The 16,390-nt window shown below is 34.1% G+C and overlaps 1 protein-coding gene across 4 annotated transcripts in view; it reads left to right on the forward strand.

Moving 5' to 3' along the window:
- The window catches only part of LOC103994866 (protein FORGETTER 1), a 102,110-nt gene that overhangs the window by 65,209 nt on the left and 20,511 nt on the right, over positions 1 to 16,390 (forward strand). For all 4 annotated transcript variants that reach the window (XM_009415314.3, XM_009415315.3, XM_065164257.1 and 1 more), the window contains exons 23-27: positions 76 to 196; positions 6,235 to 6,346; positions 6,432 to 6,555; positions 6,633 to 6,710; positions 6,800 to 6,918. In XM_009415314.3, the coding sequence (XP_009413589.1) occupies positions 76 to 196; positions 6,235 to 6,346; positions 6,432 to 6,555; positions 6,633 to 6,710; positions 6,800 to 6,918 (554 nt within the window). The remainder of the gene's footprint in view (positions 1 to 75; positions 197 to 6,234; positions 6,347 to 6,431; positions 6,556 to 6,632; positions 6,711 to 6,799; positions 6,919 to 16,390) is intronic.

A 16,390-nucleotide genomic window follows, 5' to 3' on the forward strand; every position in this document is an offset into this window, starting at 1 on the left:
ATGGTGCATATTTATTTACATTATGTGTTCTTCTAAGCTTGTACCTAGCAACCTGACATCTCATGAGCATATCAGGATCCTTTGCCTGTGGTACCTCCTGGCTGTTCATCTGAAAACCCAACAACAATTCAAGAATTTATCACCATTGCTAAAGCTGCTCTTGTGTCAGTTGGAATTGTCAGGGATACGATAATCTGTAAGTACAGCTTATGTTTGTTGCAGACATTCTTCATCCCAAGGCACGTACTACCTGACCTTAAATTGTGCATGGATCTTGATAGTAATTGAAATATGAAAAATAAGTCTTATGACCAAAGAAAATTTAAAAATCAATCTATGACAATGAAAAGAAAAAAAGGAAAAAGGTCTACAATTGAAAGATTAAACATAAAAAAAGCAATTGAAAGGAAAGCACATGTTTTACTGCTTCCCAACAAAAACTTCAAACCTGTGCCTTAGAATAGAATGCTTAAGCATGTTTTATCTAACCACTAGCAACAATACATGTTTTTACTATTTCAAGTTTATATTTATTGCTGACATTCCTACACTTGGGAAGGATGGAAAAATAACTGGTAGATTAGAAAAAAATGCCTCTAGCAGTTTCCCTATTGTCTTTTGAGAGATGATAAGAAGCAGACACGCTTCTAACATCTGCAAAAGCATTGCTACATGAAATAAAAAGCTCTACCACATGCGACTCGTCGTCCCTTGCGACAGGAATTGCTAACAACATGCTGGAGTACTTTCAAACAAGACTTTCTACCTCTTTCCTTGTTTCATTCTGTTCCTTTTCTACTGTTTACACTGGTCGAGAATAGTTGAGATTCCAACCCTGAAAAAGAAAATCCTCCACCTTTTATGATTCATCTCCCTTTGAGATTCAAGTGCCACCAGTTTGCTAGAGTTCTTTCTTTCTTTCCTACAGTTGCTCACATTGATGGAAATTACATTGATGGAAATTACTTGAGAGTGGTTGATCTACTACTGATTTATTTGCAGTCTGGATGACTTTAATGTTTCTTGAGAATGAGAATCCAATCTTTTCTGGTTCGAACCTTGTTTGATTAGGGAACCACTGATTATATTGAGCTTTATAAAAAGCAATATCCTTGATTATACTAAGATCATTTTACTTTTTATTTATGGTTATTAGTGGAGTCTTCTTAGGTCTCTTTCTCGTACCATTACGACTAATTATCTAGTCTCTTCTAACTACTGCATCTATAGGCCTCGTTAGTATATATTCATACAGTCTTAAACTATTCTCTCTTATTTTATTCTCTATTAAAGCTATATTTAATTGTCCAAGAATAAATTTTTTTTTTAATCTTTGCTATTGATGTCACACATAAAGTCTTAACATTCGCACATCATATTCACAAACTTCTTTTTTAGTATATTGTTTGTTAATCACCCAACACTCACATTCATAGATTATTGGTGGCCTAACAATTGTCATAAATTTTTTTTTTGATATAATAGTTACTAGTCAAATTACTCTTGATGCCTGTGTCCACGTTTATCTTTGAACAATAACTTTAGATTCCTTCAAAGGTTAAAATTTATCATCTCTTTTTCTTAAGGTATGCAATTTCGTACTGTACCGGAGTTTTGACGTTCGCTCGGTACGGTACGAAACTGTATACAGAACGGTATTCCGTTCGGTATATATATATATATATATATATATATATTTTATAAAAGGCGACGTCGCATCGCCTCGTAGACATCGCCTTTTCCTTCTCCTATGCGGGGTGACATCGTCGAGGCGACACGACATCACCTTGTATATATATATATATATATATATATATATATATATATATATATATATATATATATATATATATATATACAGTGATTTAAAAAGCGCTATGCGTCAAAAGACGCCAAGGTCCAAAAACGCCCGAGGCGCTAGGCGCTTGCCCAGGCGCTTGCCCGAACAAAGCAAGGTGTTAAAATATAAAAAATATATAATATAATTAATAAATATAATTATTTAAAATTTTAAATTAAAATATACTATTAAATTAAGAAAATCTATTAATAGTATTGAAAATTAATAATTTCAAATAAACCTAACAATATTAACAGTATACAGTATACTGTTAACAATATACTGTATACTGTTAACAGAAGGAAAAGAAGTGTAAGGGAGTGCTGAGCCTGCTGACTAAGAAAAGAGGAAGCGGCAGCTGCAGCGGAGTGTAAGGAGGCAGCGGCAACGGCGAGCAGCGGGAGCGAGAGCAGGAGCAGGAGCGGCGAGCAGCGGGAGGCGCGAGCGGCGACAGCGGCAGTGTTTGCGAGCAGCGACGGCAGCGGCAGCATTTGCGAGCAGCGACAGCGGCGAGCAGCGGGATCGGGATCGGGAGCGGCAGCGGCGTGGGTTAGGGTTCGGTTGTCACTTATAGCAGTTTTAGTTGGTTCGATTGAACCAACTAACCATCGGAGACCGAACCAGGACCGAACCAGAGCTAAAATCCTGGTTCGGTCGCCTTGGTTAACCTAGGCGCTCGCCCGAAGCGCCCAGCGCCTAGGCTCGGGCGAGCGCCCAGGCGGCGCCTGTTTGAAGCGCGCCGCCTGGGAGATTAGCGAGGCGCTCGGGCCTCGCCTCGCCTCGCCCGAGCGCCTTTATATATATATATATATATATATACGGCGACGTCGCGTCGCCTTGGCGATGTCGCCGAAAAAGGCGACATCGCGTCTTTTATATATATATATATATATATATATATATATATATATATATATATATATATATATATATATATATATATATATATATATATAATATATTTATAAAAGGCGACGTCGCATCGTTTATATATATATATATATAAATAAGATTATAAATATTTATATATAAATATTATTATAAAAGGCGACATCGCATCGCCTCGGTGATGTCGTCGAAAAAGGCGACGCGATGTCGCCTTAAAAAAAAAAAAAAAAAAAAAAAAAAAAAAAAAAAAAAAAAAAAAAAAAAATATATATATATATATATATATATATATATATATATATATATATATATATATATATATATATACATACATTTGTTCCGTCCGGTAAGGGGCGGTCCGTGTACCGGTAAACTGACGGACCGGCACGTACTGCTCGTACCGGACGATATTATTCGAAATTACATACCTTGCTTTTTCTCTTATATGAAGCACCAAAGTCACCTAGGATGGATGAGGCCTTCCTTTTTCTAGCTTCCATCAAATGTGAGATCTTTAAGATTTGGGTTCCTCTTGCAGTTATACCATTAAAATGTAGGGCCTAAGGCTAGTGATACTATCATAAAGAAGGCAGACGTCATGGGATTCCAAATTAATTGTAAATCCCATGGGTGTGTTGATGTGGATAAGTTTTAGGTCTTTTATATGAAATATACAACAGTTATTTGTCATAATAGTATCTTTTTGTGATTTGGTTAATATTTATTTTTCAATAAATTTGCAATAATTATTTTTAATGGATTGATCTCCATTAATTTTTATTTATCATTTTTATGTAATTCTTATCTTTTATATTTTTTTTATCACTTTTTTAAAAGAAATACATCAATAAATAATTAAATATAAATGTAAAGCAAGCAATTAAAATATAATATTTTGTTGCCATGAATTTTATTTTATATGTTCTATTATTTTTATTCTTATAACTCTTAGTTTTTGAAGTTTTGTCATGTGATCATGATTCTGTTAATCTAATCTGACTAAATCTTGTAGATCCCAGTGGTATCATCTCTGGTTGATTTTCATGCCCATCTTGCAAAGTATGTCTCACAAGTGAATCTAATTTGACTATCTAATTTGACTATCTAATCTGATTTGTTTATGACCTGATCCAATTATATTTGTAATATACTATCTCTACTCAGGTTTTATATAATTTATTTTGAGATTACACAGAGTATATTTATATTCAAAAATGTTAGAAGCAACTAGATTTAATTGAGATTGGAACTTCAGACCTCAATAGGGTTGGATGTGGATTTGCTTTTTGTCTACTTAGATTACTGGATTTTCTAAGATTGGGATCAGATTGAACCAAACCTATCCAATCCAGATTGATCCATCATAGCTTTAAATATGATTATGTACTCCATTAGACTCTTTTTATTGCAATACACAACCTGTTTTTTTTCTTGGGAACTGTTGAATGCTTATATACTAGAATTTTATTTTCACATTTCTAAGATGTGAGCAATTTTGCTTATGCCTTCTGAAATATATGAAATATTGCATGTATATCTCTTAAAAGTTGCAAATACTATGAATGCCCTTAAATGTGTTAATTCTTTCTATTATGTCTATGCTGTTGTTGTTCATCAACAGAGGTCCTGGAACATATCAATGTTTTAAATAAATGTTCTATGCCCAACAGTGCTTCTGCTTTATTATTTTCTCACTATACCTTGTTACAAGTCGTGATGATGAGCTACTTTTTGTTGGGCTTTAGATGGATCATGATCCTCACTTTTTGAAGGAAAAAAATAGGCCTTTGCCTATAGTAAGTCAGCCTAGTTTGTCACATTGATTGGTGAGCCTCATTCAAGTTAAATAAGGATGATTTTTACAATAAATTATATTGCTACTTCTAGAGGTCATTTTAATTCTGACATGGATAAAAGGTTACATCAGCTGGATGGGTGTTCAGGATAATTGTGTTGGTATTTATGGCATTTGCAATTTTATGAGTTCTTTTATGAAGTCATGACAGGCTATAGAGGCATCAATAATATTTTCCCAAAATATGTAAAGTTGATTAACCAGTAGAAGTAAATTTGGACTGTGAATGAGAAGCTTGAAGATGTGTAAAGAGGAAGTGCCTGAAGAAAGTGCAGGTTGACCTTGCTTTGATTTCCACCTTTTAATAGGGAAAAATGCTGATGAAAATCCTACATCGTTGGTCGATTTTATTTTACTAAATCTCATGGCATTACAATGGAAATCATCTGGCCAGTTCTAATCAATTTGTTGCCAAAAGAGGAAGAAGAGCACAAATTGAGAAGGAGGGTGAAAAGGAGAAAAAAAGGACCTAGTTGCTGTCTCCAATGCTACCGACTCTAGAAGTTGTTGATTGGCCCTGGTTGTTGCATTGCTTCACCCACTGTAGCCCCATGTGCAAGAAGCATGGAGTGAGTGATTGATAGACATGGAACTTGAAGAACAGAGAGGTTCCTTACTCCTCGACTCATGGTTCACACGGTCACCAACTCCCAGTATGGCTGTGTACTTACATGTAATACCAGGATCTATTTCTTAATTTTGTTTGAATAATAATGATATTTAGATGAGATATCTATGTTCTTGTATACTTAACATATGGATGGATACTTGTGTCAACTGTATACAATGTTTAATGCTGTACCAGTAGGCTGTTTACTGAGTACTGGGTACTGACTATATCTATTTGTTAGCACTTAGCAGTTTACCACGGTAACTGTAATATATTATTATACTATCTGCCAACTGATTGGTACTTAATATGGACTGGTGTTTAAATACTTGATAGTAAATATGTTGAATAATGATAGGAAAGGTGCTTACAAATCCAATGGTTCTAGTGCATTACCCTTTTGAATATGTATACAGATCGAAAATGCAAAATGTTGGCATGATTTGTGCCTCTCATGATATTGTTCCATGATAAATGGTGTTGCTTTGACAGTGGCATTAGCACCCCCAATCGACTAGAAATTGAAGATGACGGTTTTGAGGCGACAATGTGTCTCTATTTCTTAAGAAAACCTTGTTAATTTAAGGGAAGATCATGGCAGATGTTGCTTCATAAGCAACTGATTGGATTAAGGCGCATGCACTTATGGAGTATATTGTTAATAATGTAAGTTGCAATGATAGCATTGGTGTGCCATAGAAGTTGCAATAATAGTGTTGGTGTCCCCTGTGCTGATGATCTACCAACATGAGTTCTTTGCCGGCTGGCACAGCAAACAATACACAAAAGGTTGGATTGATACTCAAATTTTGATCTTTCCATCATGTCTTAGCACAGATGAAGCTCAACCTTGAATGCCTGAAACTTCCCAAAAATTCAAACGTGTTCAGTTATAAATTATAGAGAATCACCTTGTTTAAGATTGTGATTGCAATAGAACTGGTTTAAGTTTCCTCATTAAATTCACAAGAAACTTAGAGTGGGCTAATTTTTGTCATAAAAATGCCATTTGCAAGTTTATTCCAAATTTTCTTTATATAGGCAACGGAAAGGATGGTGGAAAAGTTTCTGGACGTATAGTGGATTCAGATATGCATGATGTTGGACGATTCTTAAATCGTCTTTTGGGCTTGCCACCTGATATTCAAAACAGGCCTGTTTTTCCTTATATTATTGAATATAATATATTGTTACTCAACTTTCATTTCAAGTAGCGAATATTCTAATCTGTCTTGCAGGCTGTTTGAGTTTTTTATCAGCTTCCTGGATCTTGTTGTTCATAATGCTCGAAATGAAGGGCAGTTTGATTCAGGAATTGTTGATATTAAAGCTAATGTTATTGAACTGCAAGGATCACCAAAGGTATTTGTTTATTTGGAATTACATTTTTCAGTGATCCTCAGGACTATTGCATTTATTATTTATAGCATTCTTTACAGATAGTTCATGTTGATAGTCTTTCTGGTGCTGCTACGGTATTGTTTACATTCACAGTTGACCGTGGAATTACTTGGGAGGTAAGTTTATCACATTCAACAATGATATTATCTCAGGATATGTAACAGTGGCTATTTGATTTTTCTAATAAGAGTTTGTCTTCATCCAGTCTGCAAAAACTCTACTGGACGAAAGGCAGATGGATGGAGTTGCTTATGTTAATGATGGATTCTATGAATCTAGAAGGGAATGGATGGGTAGAAGACACTTCATATTGGCGCTTGAGTGGTATGTTATCTTCTGATTGTCATAATTTCTCTCATATATTTGATTTCTCGTTTTCTTAAAGATACATGTTGTATTCCGTGGTTCACTTTACGCATGTAGTAGCTAGTTGAGGAAAGTACTTGAAGAGCATTAAGGTCATAGGAAATTTTCATTTTGTGATGTAATGATTTTCTGGAAGTTTATAGTTTTGGGAATTCCACTGGTTAAGATTCCTACTGTTACTGTACGAAGACAATAGCATGGGCTCATTTTGGATGGGTTTATGAGCCATGGCAGATTTGGGTTCTGACACCTCAACGCTAAGTGGTTGTATCATATCACTATAATTTCATTTTTTTTCAGTTATTTATCTACGTTCCAGGACTCTAGTCTCTAGTGACATCAATATCAACATGTCATCTCCATCAGACGGTGGGACAAGATAATCAAACAACATGTAATGCCTTTCAAGTGCATCTCAAGCCACCATCCATGGCTAGTGTTGAGACCCAAAAGTTGTTTGGCTAACAACAGCAAATCTTGGATATTATAGCATTCTCTCTTCTCTTCTCTTGAGTAAAACTGGCATTAAACAGTTAGTAATGAGTGCTTCCATTAGATATTACTACATATTTATCTTGTCCAAGTGGCATGTGAATGGGTCCATCTTTAGTAAGAAAAGAGGGTGGGGAGGGGATAAAATGATGTATAAGAAAAGAAGACAAAATAAAAAAGATATTTGAGTGTTGTCTTCCTCTTATTTTGAAAGTGAAATCTATCATAAGGCACTGTGAAAAAAGAGGTCCACTAACCTCATAAGGGTTATCACTAACCTGTTTACAAGTAATATATTTCTCTTTGCATAAAAAACTTATGTTTCAAATTTTAACTACGTGAAGCTTTAACCAAGATTGGTTCTACTTGTGATATTGAAGCCTGCTCTAGTTTTATAGGTGCCAAGTGGCATGGTTCAAAATACCAGTCAGATTGATTCATGTGGACCACTAGTTACTGGTCTGACCAACCATTGGTAATGGCCCATATAACTTGATAATGCTTGATATATACCACCTTATTATTATGACTAGATATAGTGTCAGCAAGAATCACAAATGCTTATGCTACTTAATATGTTAGTATTGCACTAATTCAATAGTTTATTGAATTCAGTATCAAACTTATATTTAAAACCTTGGCAGGTAGATTAAACTTGTATTTCTCTTCCTCAAACCACTTTAGTCAATTTGAAGATCCTTTATTATATTGAATAAATTTAAAGATCCTTTATCATGTAAACCTAGGTTTGCGTTTCTGAGAAGAAACTTACAATGTAAGCTTTCCAAAATCAACTAGTCCCTGACCTAATTGAAGTAGGTGTTAGTTTCTTGGGGAATGTAAGGCCTTCATATGGGTGATTTGGTTTCTAACTACCCTATAACAGTTTTTTCTTTCTCAGTTTCACTAGTTGTAATTAAGTACCAAATGATCTAAATTTTATAGCTTCTCAAGTTTGGACTGAATAAAGATGTTTTAAATAAATGATATGTAAAAACATAGACTCAATATAACATGGGCGAATATCCAGAAAAGCCCCTAGTGTTTTAGTTTTTTTTCAAATTGTGCCCTGTTTTTTAAATTATTCTCACACAGTGTCTCTTTTCCCTCAGATGACCAAAATATCCTCAAAATGGGGCATGCCAGTTTTTCGATTTTATGAGGTTTCCTGTAAATTGCATAACTACCTTATTCTTTGATATTTTTTATTCAAAAACATATTCAAAGAATCTCCATATCACTAGGTGTCACCCTATAAAAAAATTTAGTAGATTAATGTTTAATATAATCAAGTTTAGACAAGCTTCAAAAGTCTTTTTGTAAACAATATAACTGCCATATTCTCAGGTTTTCTTGATCGAAAAAGGATGTATTTATCACTAAGACCCACAGTCCCACACTGCAAAAAATGAATAAATTTTAGTTTAATTTAGTTAAGTTTAGACCAGTTGGAAGGTTTTCTAAAAATAGTGTAACTCCTCTTATCATCGAGTTACTTTTTTCGAGAATAGATCCAAAGAATCTACTTGTAACTAAGAGACATCTTGCAAAAAATTAATAACTTTAAGTTTAATTTAGCAAAACCTAGGCTAGTTACAAGATTTCTTGAAAACTGTGTAATTGTCCTGTTCTTATGTTAGTTTTTACAAAAATGTACCCACAAAATCTCCCTGATCAATAGGTTCCATCGTAAAAAAAAAAAGAGTAAGTTTAAACTTAAGTTAGCTAAGTTCAAATCAGTTTTAAAGCTCTCTGTAAATGTATAGCTGCTTTATTCTTAGTTTTATTGTTTGAAATATACCCAATAAATATTTTTATCACAAAGACACTTCCTGCAGGACAAACAAAATTCACCATCTGGTGAAGTTTTTGAGTATATTTTCAGACAAAAAAGACTCGAGAACAGGGCAGTCATACTATTTCCATGAATCCTTTTAACTTGCTTGATTAATTTAAACTTAAATTTATTCAATTTTTGTAGGTCAGATTCTATTAATAATGAAGTTCTTTAGGTATAATTTCTGATAAAAACACCAAGAATAAGCTATGACTCTATTTTTAGAAAAATTTATAACCGACTTAAACTTGTATGTACTCAATTATTTTAGGGTGAATCCTAGTGATATGTAGGTTCTTTGGGTATATTTTTGGGAAAAATAGCCTAAGAATAGGGCATTTACACAAGAAACTTGGTAACTATACTTATTTATAGTTTTTATTAAATTTTTTTAGATTTTCCTCTACCTCTCTTCGTACTATTAATCAAGGTTTGAAATTTCGTATCGTACCGGAGTTTCGACGATCTCTCGGTGCGGTACGGAACGGTATACCGCTCGGTATACCGAGCGGTATACCGAGCGATATATGTATATATATATATTATATTTATGTTTTTTATTTTTTTATTGGCCGACGTCGCATCGCCTCGGCGACGTCGCCTTTTCCTTCCCCACACGGGGCAACGTCGCCGAGGCGACGTTTATTTAAATTATATATATATATATATATATATAGCGACGTCGCCGAAAAAGGCGACGTCGTGTCGCCTCGGCGACGTCGCCGAAAAGGGCGACGTTGTGTCGCCTCGGCGACGTCGCCGAGAAAGGCGTTGCGTCGCCTCGATTTTATTTAAATTATTAATATATATATTAATATATATATATATTAATATATATATATATATTAATATATATATATATATATATATATTATTATTATTTGTTCCGTCCGGTAACGAGCGGTCCGCGTACCGATATACCATCGGACCGGTACATACCGCTCGTACCGGGCGGTACGGGTCGGTATGGCAATCTTTGCTATTAATATTAATCATTTTACCTCTTTTAACTACTGCATCCGGAGGTCTCCTAAGCACGTACCTTTACTATTTGAAACGATTTTGTCTCATTTTATCTATTCGTTATCGAAGTGATACCTGGTTGTTCATGAATAAAAGAGTTTTTTTTCCTATCTTTTCTAGTAATTTCATATATCTTTCTCAATATTCTCATCTTGGCAACACAAACTTTTTGTATATATTGTTTCTTCACTACCAGTATCTATAAAGTATTGTTGGTCTCACAGTTATGTTATAAAATTTTTCTTTTAATCTTAAAAGTATCTAATGAGCACACAAGACTCCTGACGTTCTTCATCAGTTTAACCATTCTATTTTTACTCTTTGAATTAAATCTTCACCGATTACTCCATCTTATTGAATAATGATCTAAGATATCTAAAGTTTTTATTTAAAAGAATTTCTTGTCCATCCAAATTATCTATATTCTCTTGTCTATTTCTAGAATAACTAAAATTATATTTTATATTTTCAGTTTTGGTCCTGCTTAATGTGAAACATTTAGTTTTCAAGACTTGCCTTTATAGTTTAATTTTATAATTAATACCACTTAGGCTCTCGTCAACTAAGACAATATTATTAGTAAATAATATACACTAGGGAAGCTTATCATATAAGTGATTAATAAGTTCATCCATTATCAATGTGAAATAGTAGAGACTTAATGCGGATCCTTGATATAATCCTATGCTAATAGGAAACTCACTCGACACATTTTCTATAGTTCTGATACTAGTAGCTACATTATCATTACATATTTTAATAACATCAATATAATTAGTGGATACACATTTCTTTTTTAAAACCCACCATAATAAATCTTTTGGAACCCTATCATAGGCTTTCTCTAAGTTAATAAAAATCATATGCAAATCTTTCTTTTTCTCCCTATACTTTTTCATTAATTGTCTTAATAAATAAATAACTTCTATGGTTGATCTTCTATGCATAAAACCAAATTAATTTTCAGAGATATTTGTTTCAAGACTTATCTTACTTTCGATAACTCTTTCCCAAAATTTCCTAGTATGACTCATGATTTTAATTCCTCTATAATATGAACAATTTTGTATGTAACCATGATTTTTGTAAATTGACACTAAAAAATTCTTTCTTCATTTATTAGGCATCCTTCTGAATCTTATAATTTTGTAAAATAAACTAGTTAACCAAGCTACTCCCTTGTCCCCTAAACTTTTTCAGACCTAAATAGGGATATTATCAAGGCCTTCACTCTTAGCTATTTTCATCTTTTTACTTCATTAGCTTAATTTTGTGAACAAATCTATGATTATTAAATCTACCACTATTATTTATTGTTAAAAATAGTTCCTGTGTGAAATATTCATTAAATAATTTATAAAAATTATTTTTTCAACTTTCCTTGATCTCGTGATCATTAACAAGTATTCTTTGATTTTCGTCTTTAATAATCCTTGCACTTTCATTCCTTAGGTTTAGCAATTTGATATATATCTTTTTCACCATCTTTAGTACCAAATTTATTATAAAAAATATCATAAGCTTTATATCTTGTCATACTAATTACTTTTTAGCCTCTTTTTTATATTCTTTATATCTTTTAAAATTTTTCTCATTTTTACAATTTTGTCAATCTTTGAAACATGATCTTTTAGTAAAAATTACTTTTTAAATTTTCTCGCACGACCACCGTCTCTTAAGGTTACACCTCTAGTTTCATTAAGAATCTCTTTTGTTAAGTTTCTAATCTTATTAGCTATCGTAGGCCAAATAATATTAATATTATTCTTATCTAAGTTCTAAATCGTCTCCGTTTCCATCTTATGTTTGAAAGTGTTTACATTATCATCTTTAAAATTTCACCAGGTGTAACTTTTGCCAACTTTTGCCACGTATAACTTTATAATTTTTATAAATAACTTTATATATCTTACTAGTGAGAAAAAAGGTTTATCATCTTTAAAATTCCACCATCTTGTCCTAGTAAAATTTTCTATAATATTTTTCTTCTTCCATTTTCTACAGTAAATATCTAATACCATCAATTGATATTGATTTATCAAACTTTTGCCAGGTGTAACTTTATAATTTTTACAAATAACTTTATCTAACTTTCTAGTGAGAAAAAAAGTTTATTTGACTATAGTTGTGACCACTCTTCTAAGTAATCAAATGTCCATTTCTCTTCTTAAAGTGAGTATTTATAATTATAAGATTATACGGAGTTGCAAAATCCAAAATCATACCACCACCTTCATTTCTCTCTCTATAACCAAAGCCCCCATGCAACCCTTTATATTCACCATATGTTTTCCCTACATGACTATTCAAATCTCTTCTAATTATTGGTTTTTTAGTTATAAGCATTTCTTGAATGATACTATCTAAGCTTTCCCAAAATTCTCTTTTGGTTTGATCATCTAATTCAACTTGAGGGGCATAAGCACTAATGACATTCAAAACATTTTGTCCTTTCATAAATTTTAGAATTATAATTCTATCTCTAAATCTTTTTACATCGATAATATTGTTCTTACGATCCATAATTCTTACACCATTTATATGTTTAATTTTTTCAGTATATCAAATTTTAAATCAAGTGCTATCAGTCTCTCTAGATTTTTCTCCTACCCATTTAGTCTCTTGTAAGCAAATGATATTTATTCTTCTTCTGATCATAGTGTCTACCAATTGTAATCCCTTTCTTGAAAGTGTTCCTATATTCTCAGTTGCTAACTTAATCCTTTGTTCGTGGATTAATTTTTTTATTCTCATTGATCCAAAATAATGAGAGAACCCTTGCCTACTTAGCACCACATCCCGGTGCCGATGTGATGGGCTACTTCTGGGCGACCTCTTAGCCCACCGTTTGCAATTCGGGTATGTGGTGAAGGTGCCTTGCGTTAGTTTCGAGTGACGACTGAGCTCTATACTAAAATCAAATAAGATCCATGTTCATGAGATATGACATAGTTTTACATTAATTGTTAGTGACTTAACGCAACCCTCCACTTAAACTTTTTTTTTTAATTTTCATGAAGTGGCTTCATATTGTTAGGGATGTTAAGGTACATTCTCAAAAAAAATATATCCCAAGAATATGACAGTTACACTTATTATGAAAACTCTTATAATTGACTAAAACTTCACTGGATTAAGTTTAAAGTTAATTCAGATTTTCTGGGTGCAATGCTAGTGATAAGTAAGTTCTTGGGTATATTTTCTAAAACGATAACCCAAGAATAGAGCAGTTATTCTATTTCTAGGGAACCTTGTAATTGACTTAAACTTAAATATACCCAATTTTTGTAGGGTGGGTCTACTAATTAGGATCTATTTTGTGTATATTGTAAAACAAAAAACCAAAGTACAGAACTGTTATACTATTTTTTAGGGAACTTTATAATTGACTTAAACATGACTAAACATACTTAGTCATGGTTGTCCATTTCTCCTGAGCTGGTATGATTTGTAATCGACTTAAAAGTTAAATTTACCCAATATTTGTAGGATGGGTCATACTAATAAGAATATTTTGTTGGGTATATTGTCAAATGAAAAACCAAAGTATAGGATTGTTACACTATTTTCAGAGAACTTTATAATTGACTTAAACTTTACTAAATTACATTAAAATATACTCGATTATGGCTCCCCATTTTGCCTATATCGGTATGAAAAAGGCTAGATCCAACCCCATTTCAGGCAGGTCGATCTGATCCATTAAAAGAAGAAAAAGATCAAAAGTCTTATACATTCACGAGCCCATTTCTTCATATGTGGTCCCCACAGAATCTCTCCCTCTCCCGAACTGCCTATGACCCTATTGCTGCCATTCACCGCTGCCATCTAGCATTGCCTACCTCCCAGTTACATAAGGAGGTTCTTTAAATTTATTTGTGAGAAAAATAATCTAATAATATGACAATACCTTGTTTCGACCATGCCTTGTAACTGGTCTAAACTTGAGTAGATTAAACTTAAGTTTTCTTGACTTTTGCAATTGGTTGTTAGTTTAGTGATAGGGAGATTGTTGAAGTATATTTCAAAAAAAATATAAACCTAAAATTAAGGCAGTTATGTTGTTTATAAGAACCCTTTTAATTGACTAAAACTTTATTCAATTAAAGTTAAATTTACTTGTATTTTGTATGGTGGGTCCTATAGATCGGGTGGGTCCTAAGAATAGAACAAATAGAACAAATATACTGTTATAAGAAACATTATAAAAGACTTAAAACCAAGGATCGAAATACAGTACCGTACTGGTGTTTCGAGATTGGCTCGGTACGATACGGTACCCTGTACTAAGCGGTACGCTAGGGCGTATCAAGTGTTACACCTAATTTAGGTGTAAAACCCTCCAAATATACCTGAAAAAAAAAAAAAAGTTAGGATAGGGATTTTAAGTTAGAAATAAATATGATAATAGTATAATTTTAGCAAAATCAATGTAAATTAGGTAAGAATAGTATCATATCTTTTTCGGGCTTTGAAGAGTATCTTGTGCAAGGTTCGTATTTCAGTCCATTATGGATTGTCTTTATGTAAATATTGAAATATCTACAGAAAAATCATTTGAATTGTTAGATTATTTTGTTATAATATAAATTCTAAAATTTAAATGAATTAAATAATCACATATGTAGATATACCTGATTGTTGATTCTACCACCAAAACGAATGACAGGCCTCCAAGGGCGGTGAATCGGGGTCCACGATCCTATACATCTGAATATCAATATGATATGTTTGTTGGACCCAATCATGAAATTGATCTCATGACATAGTGTATTGATACACCGTATGCCATTGATGCATCAATGTGGTGCAGATCGTAGGTTGATCGTCATGAATCACATTTGTCCGAGGCAGCTCTTGAGGCATATATTGGTGAATGTCAGAGCTTCTACTTTCGCTACTGATTTGCTACTCTGTATCATACTGTTGCTTAGAGAAGGATGACCAACTATCACCATACTACTGTTGCTCGTATGATTCTCCATAATACGATGGTTGTGAATACGATAAGCTTCTTTCTGTGTCTACATCATGTAGGCTTTGTCGCATATGCTCAAATTCATCCACTGCCTTTCTCTTCCCCTTCCTCTTCTGCCCATAAAGTTGACTAGTACCTTGTCGAATTCCATGATCTGAATCTTGGGTGGCATGTGTAAAATATTGCTCCTCAATCCATGCACCACCCTTAAGTTGTGTAGACGAGACCAACGACTGCCTGACATCACCGCCATCATCCGTCGAGGCATTGTTGTGCGTGTTGTTGTCATGTCACTAGACCGAGCGAGTTGCTGAATGTGATTGTGAAGGTGTCTCGTTGCCCAACTCGATTCTTTCCAATGATGTAACTGATGCTACTGCCTTCCCCTTTGCCTTAGCACGCTGTGTCGCGAACGGTCGTTGCGCACCCGCAACAACTTTATTCAACGAACCGTTCGTCGCTTTAATCTACATGTACAGCTGCTTGGCAGCATGTTTTGGCTTGGTTTTAAGTCCTTTTGCTTGTAAAAATGTAAGTTCGAACAAGTTGCAGCGCTATAGTGCGACCGCTCATCGAATCGAGCAAAATAGCCCCAAAACAGCTCCATTTTCGCGTGCCACGGGCTGATTTCTGTAGCCCGCTGCTGTACGCGAAACATCAACCATCTCAGCACCTTGGAACCACCCAGGTGGCACATTGCTGGATGGGGCTTTAGTATAGTGTCGAGCGTTGAACACTCTTTCGTAAGTTCGCACGTTACCTTGACGGGAACTTGTTGTCGGGCCCGGCACCCGGTGAGCAGCTGTTTGTGGACTTGCAGCTGTTCGTTCAACCTTCTAAAGTCCTTATTTTCCCCCTCTCCCTCTTTTCTCTTGTGCACGCAAAGTGCTCGCTGAATTGCTTGTAAAGCTTCCCCTTTTCGCGAGACGTCAGGACTTGTCCGTCGCTCGTTCTTCGAACTAAGCAACTTTCTCTTTTTACAGGTCCTTCGGGACCTGTGAGAGGTTGCAAGTGGTCTAATCTTTACGGACGCAAATCGCAAGGGCGAAGCGCGACTTAGGCAACGATAGCTAAGTTCGCGTCTTTGCCGCAAGGGTGCC

The sequence above is a fragment of the Musa acuminata genome, chromosome BXJ3-8, assembly GCF_036884655.1.
Source record: "Musa acuminata AAA Group cultivar baxijiao chromosome BXJ3-8, Cavendish_Baxijiao_AAA, whole genome shotgun sequence".
In the NCBI taxonomy this organism is placed as follows: Eukaryota; Viridiplantae; Streptophyta; class Magnoliopsida; order Zingiberales; family Musaceae; genus Musa; species Musa acuminata.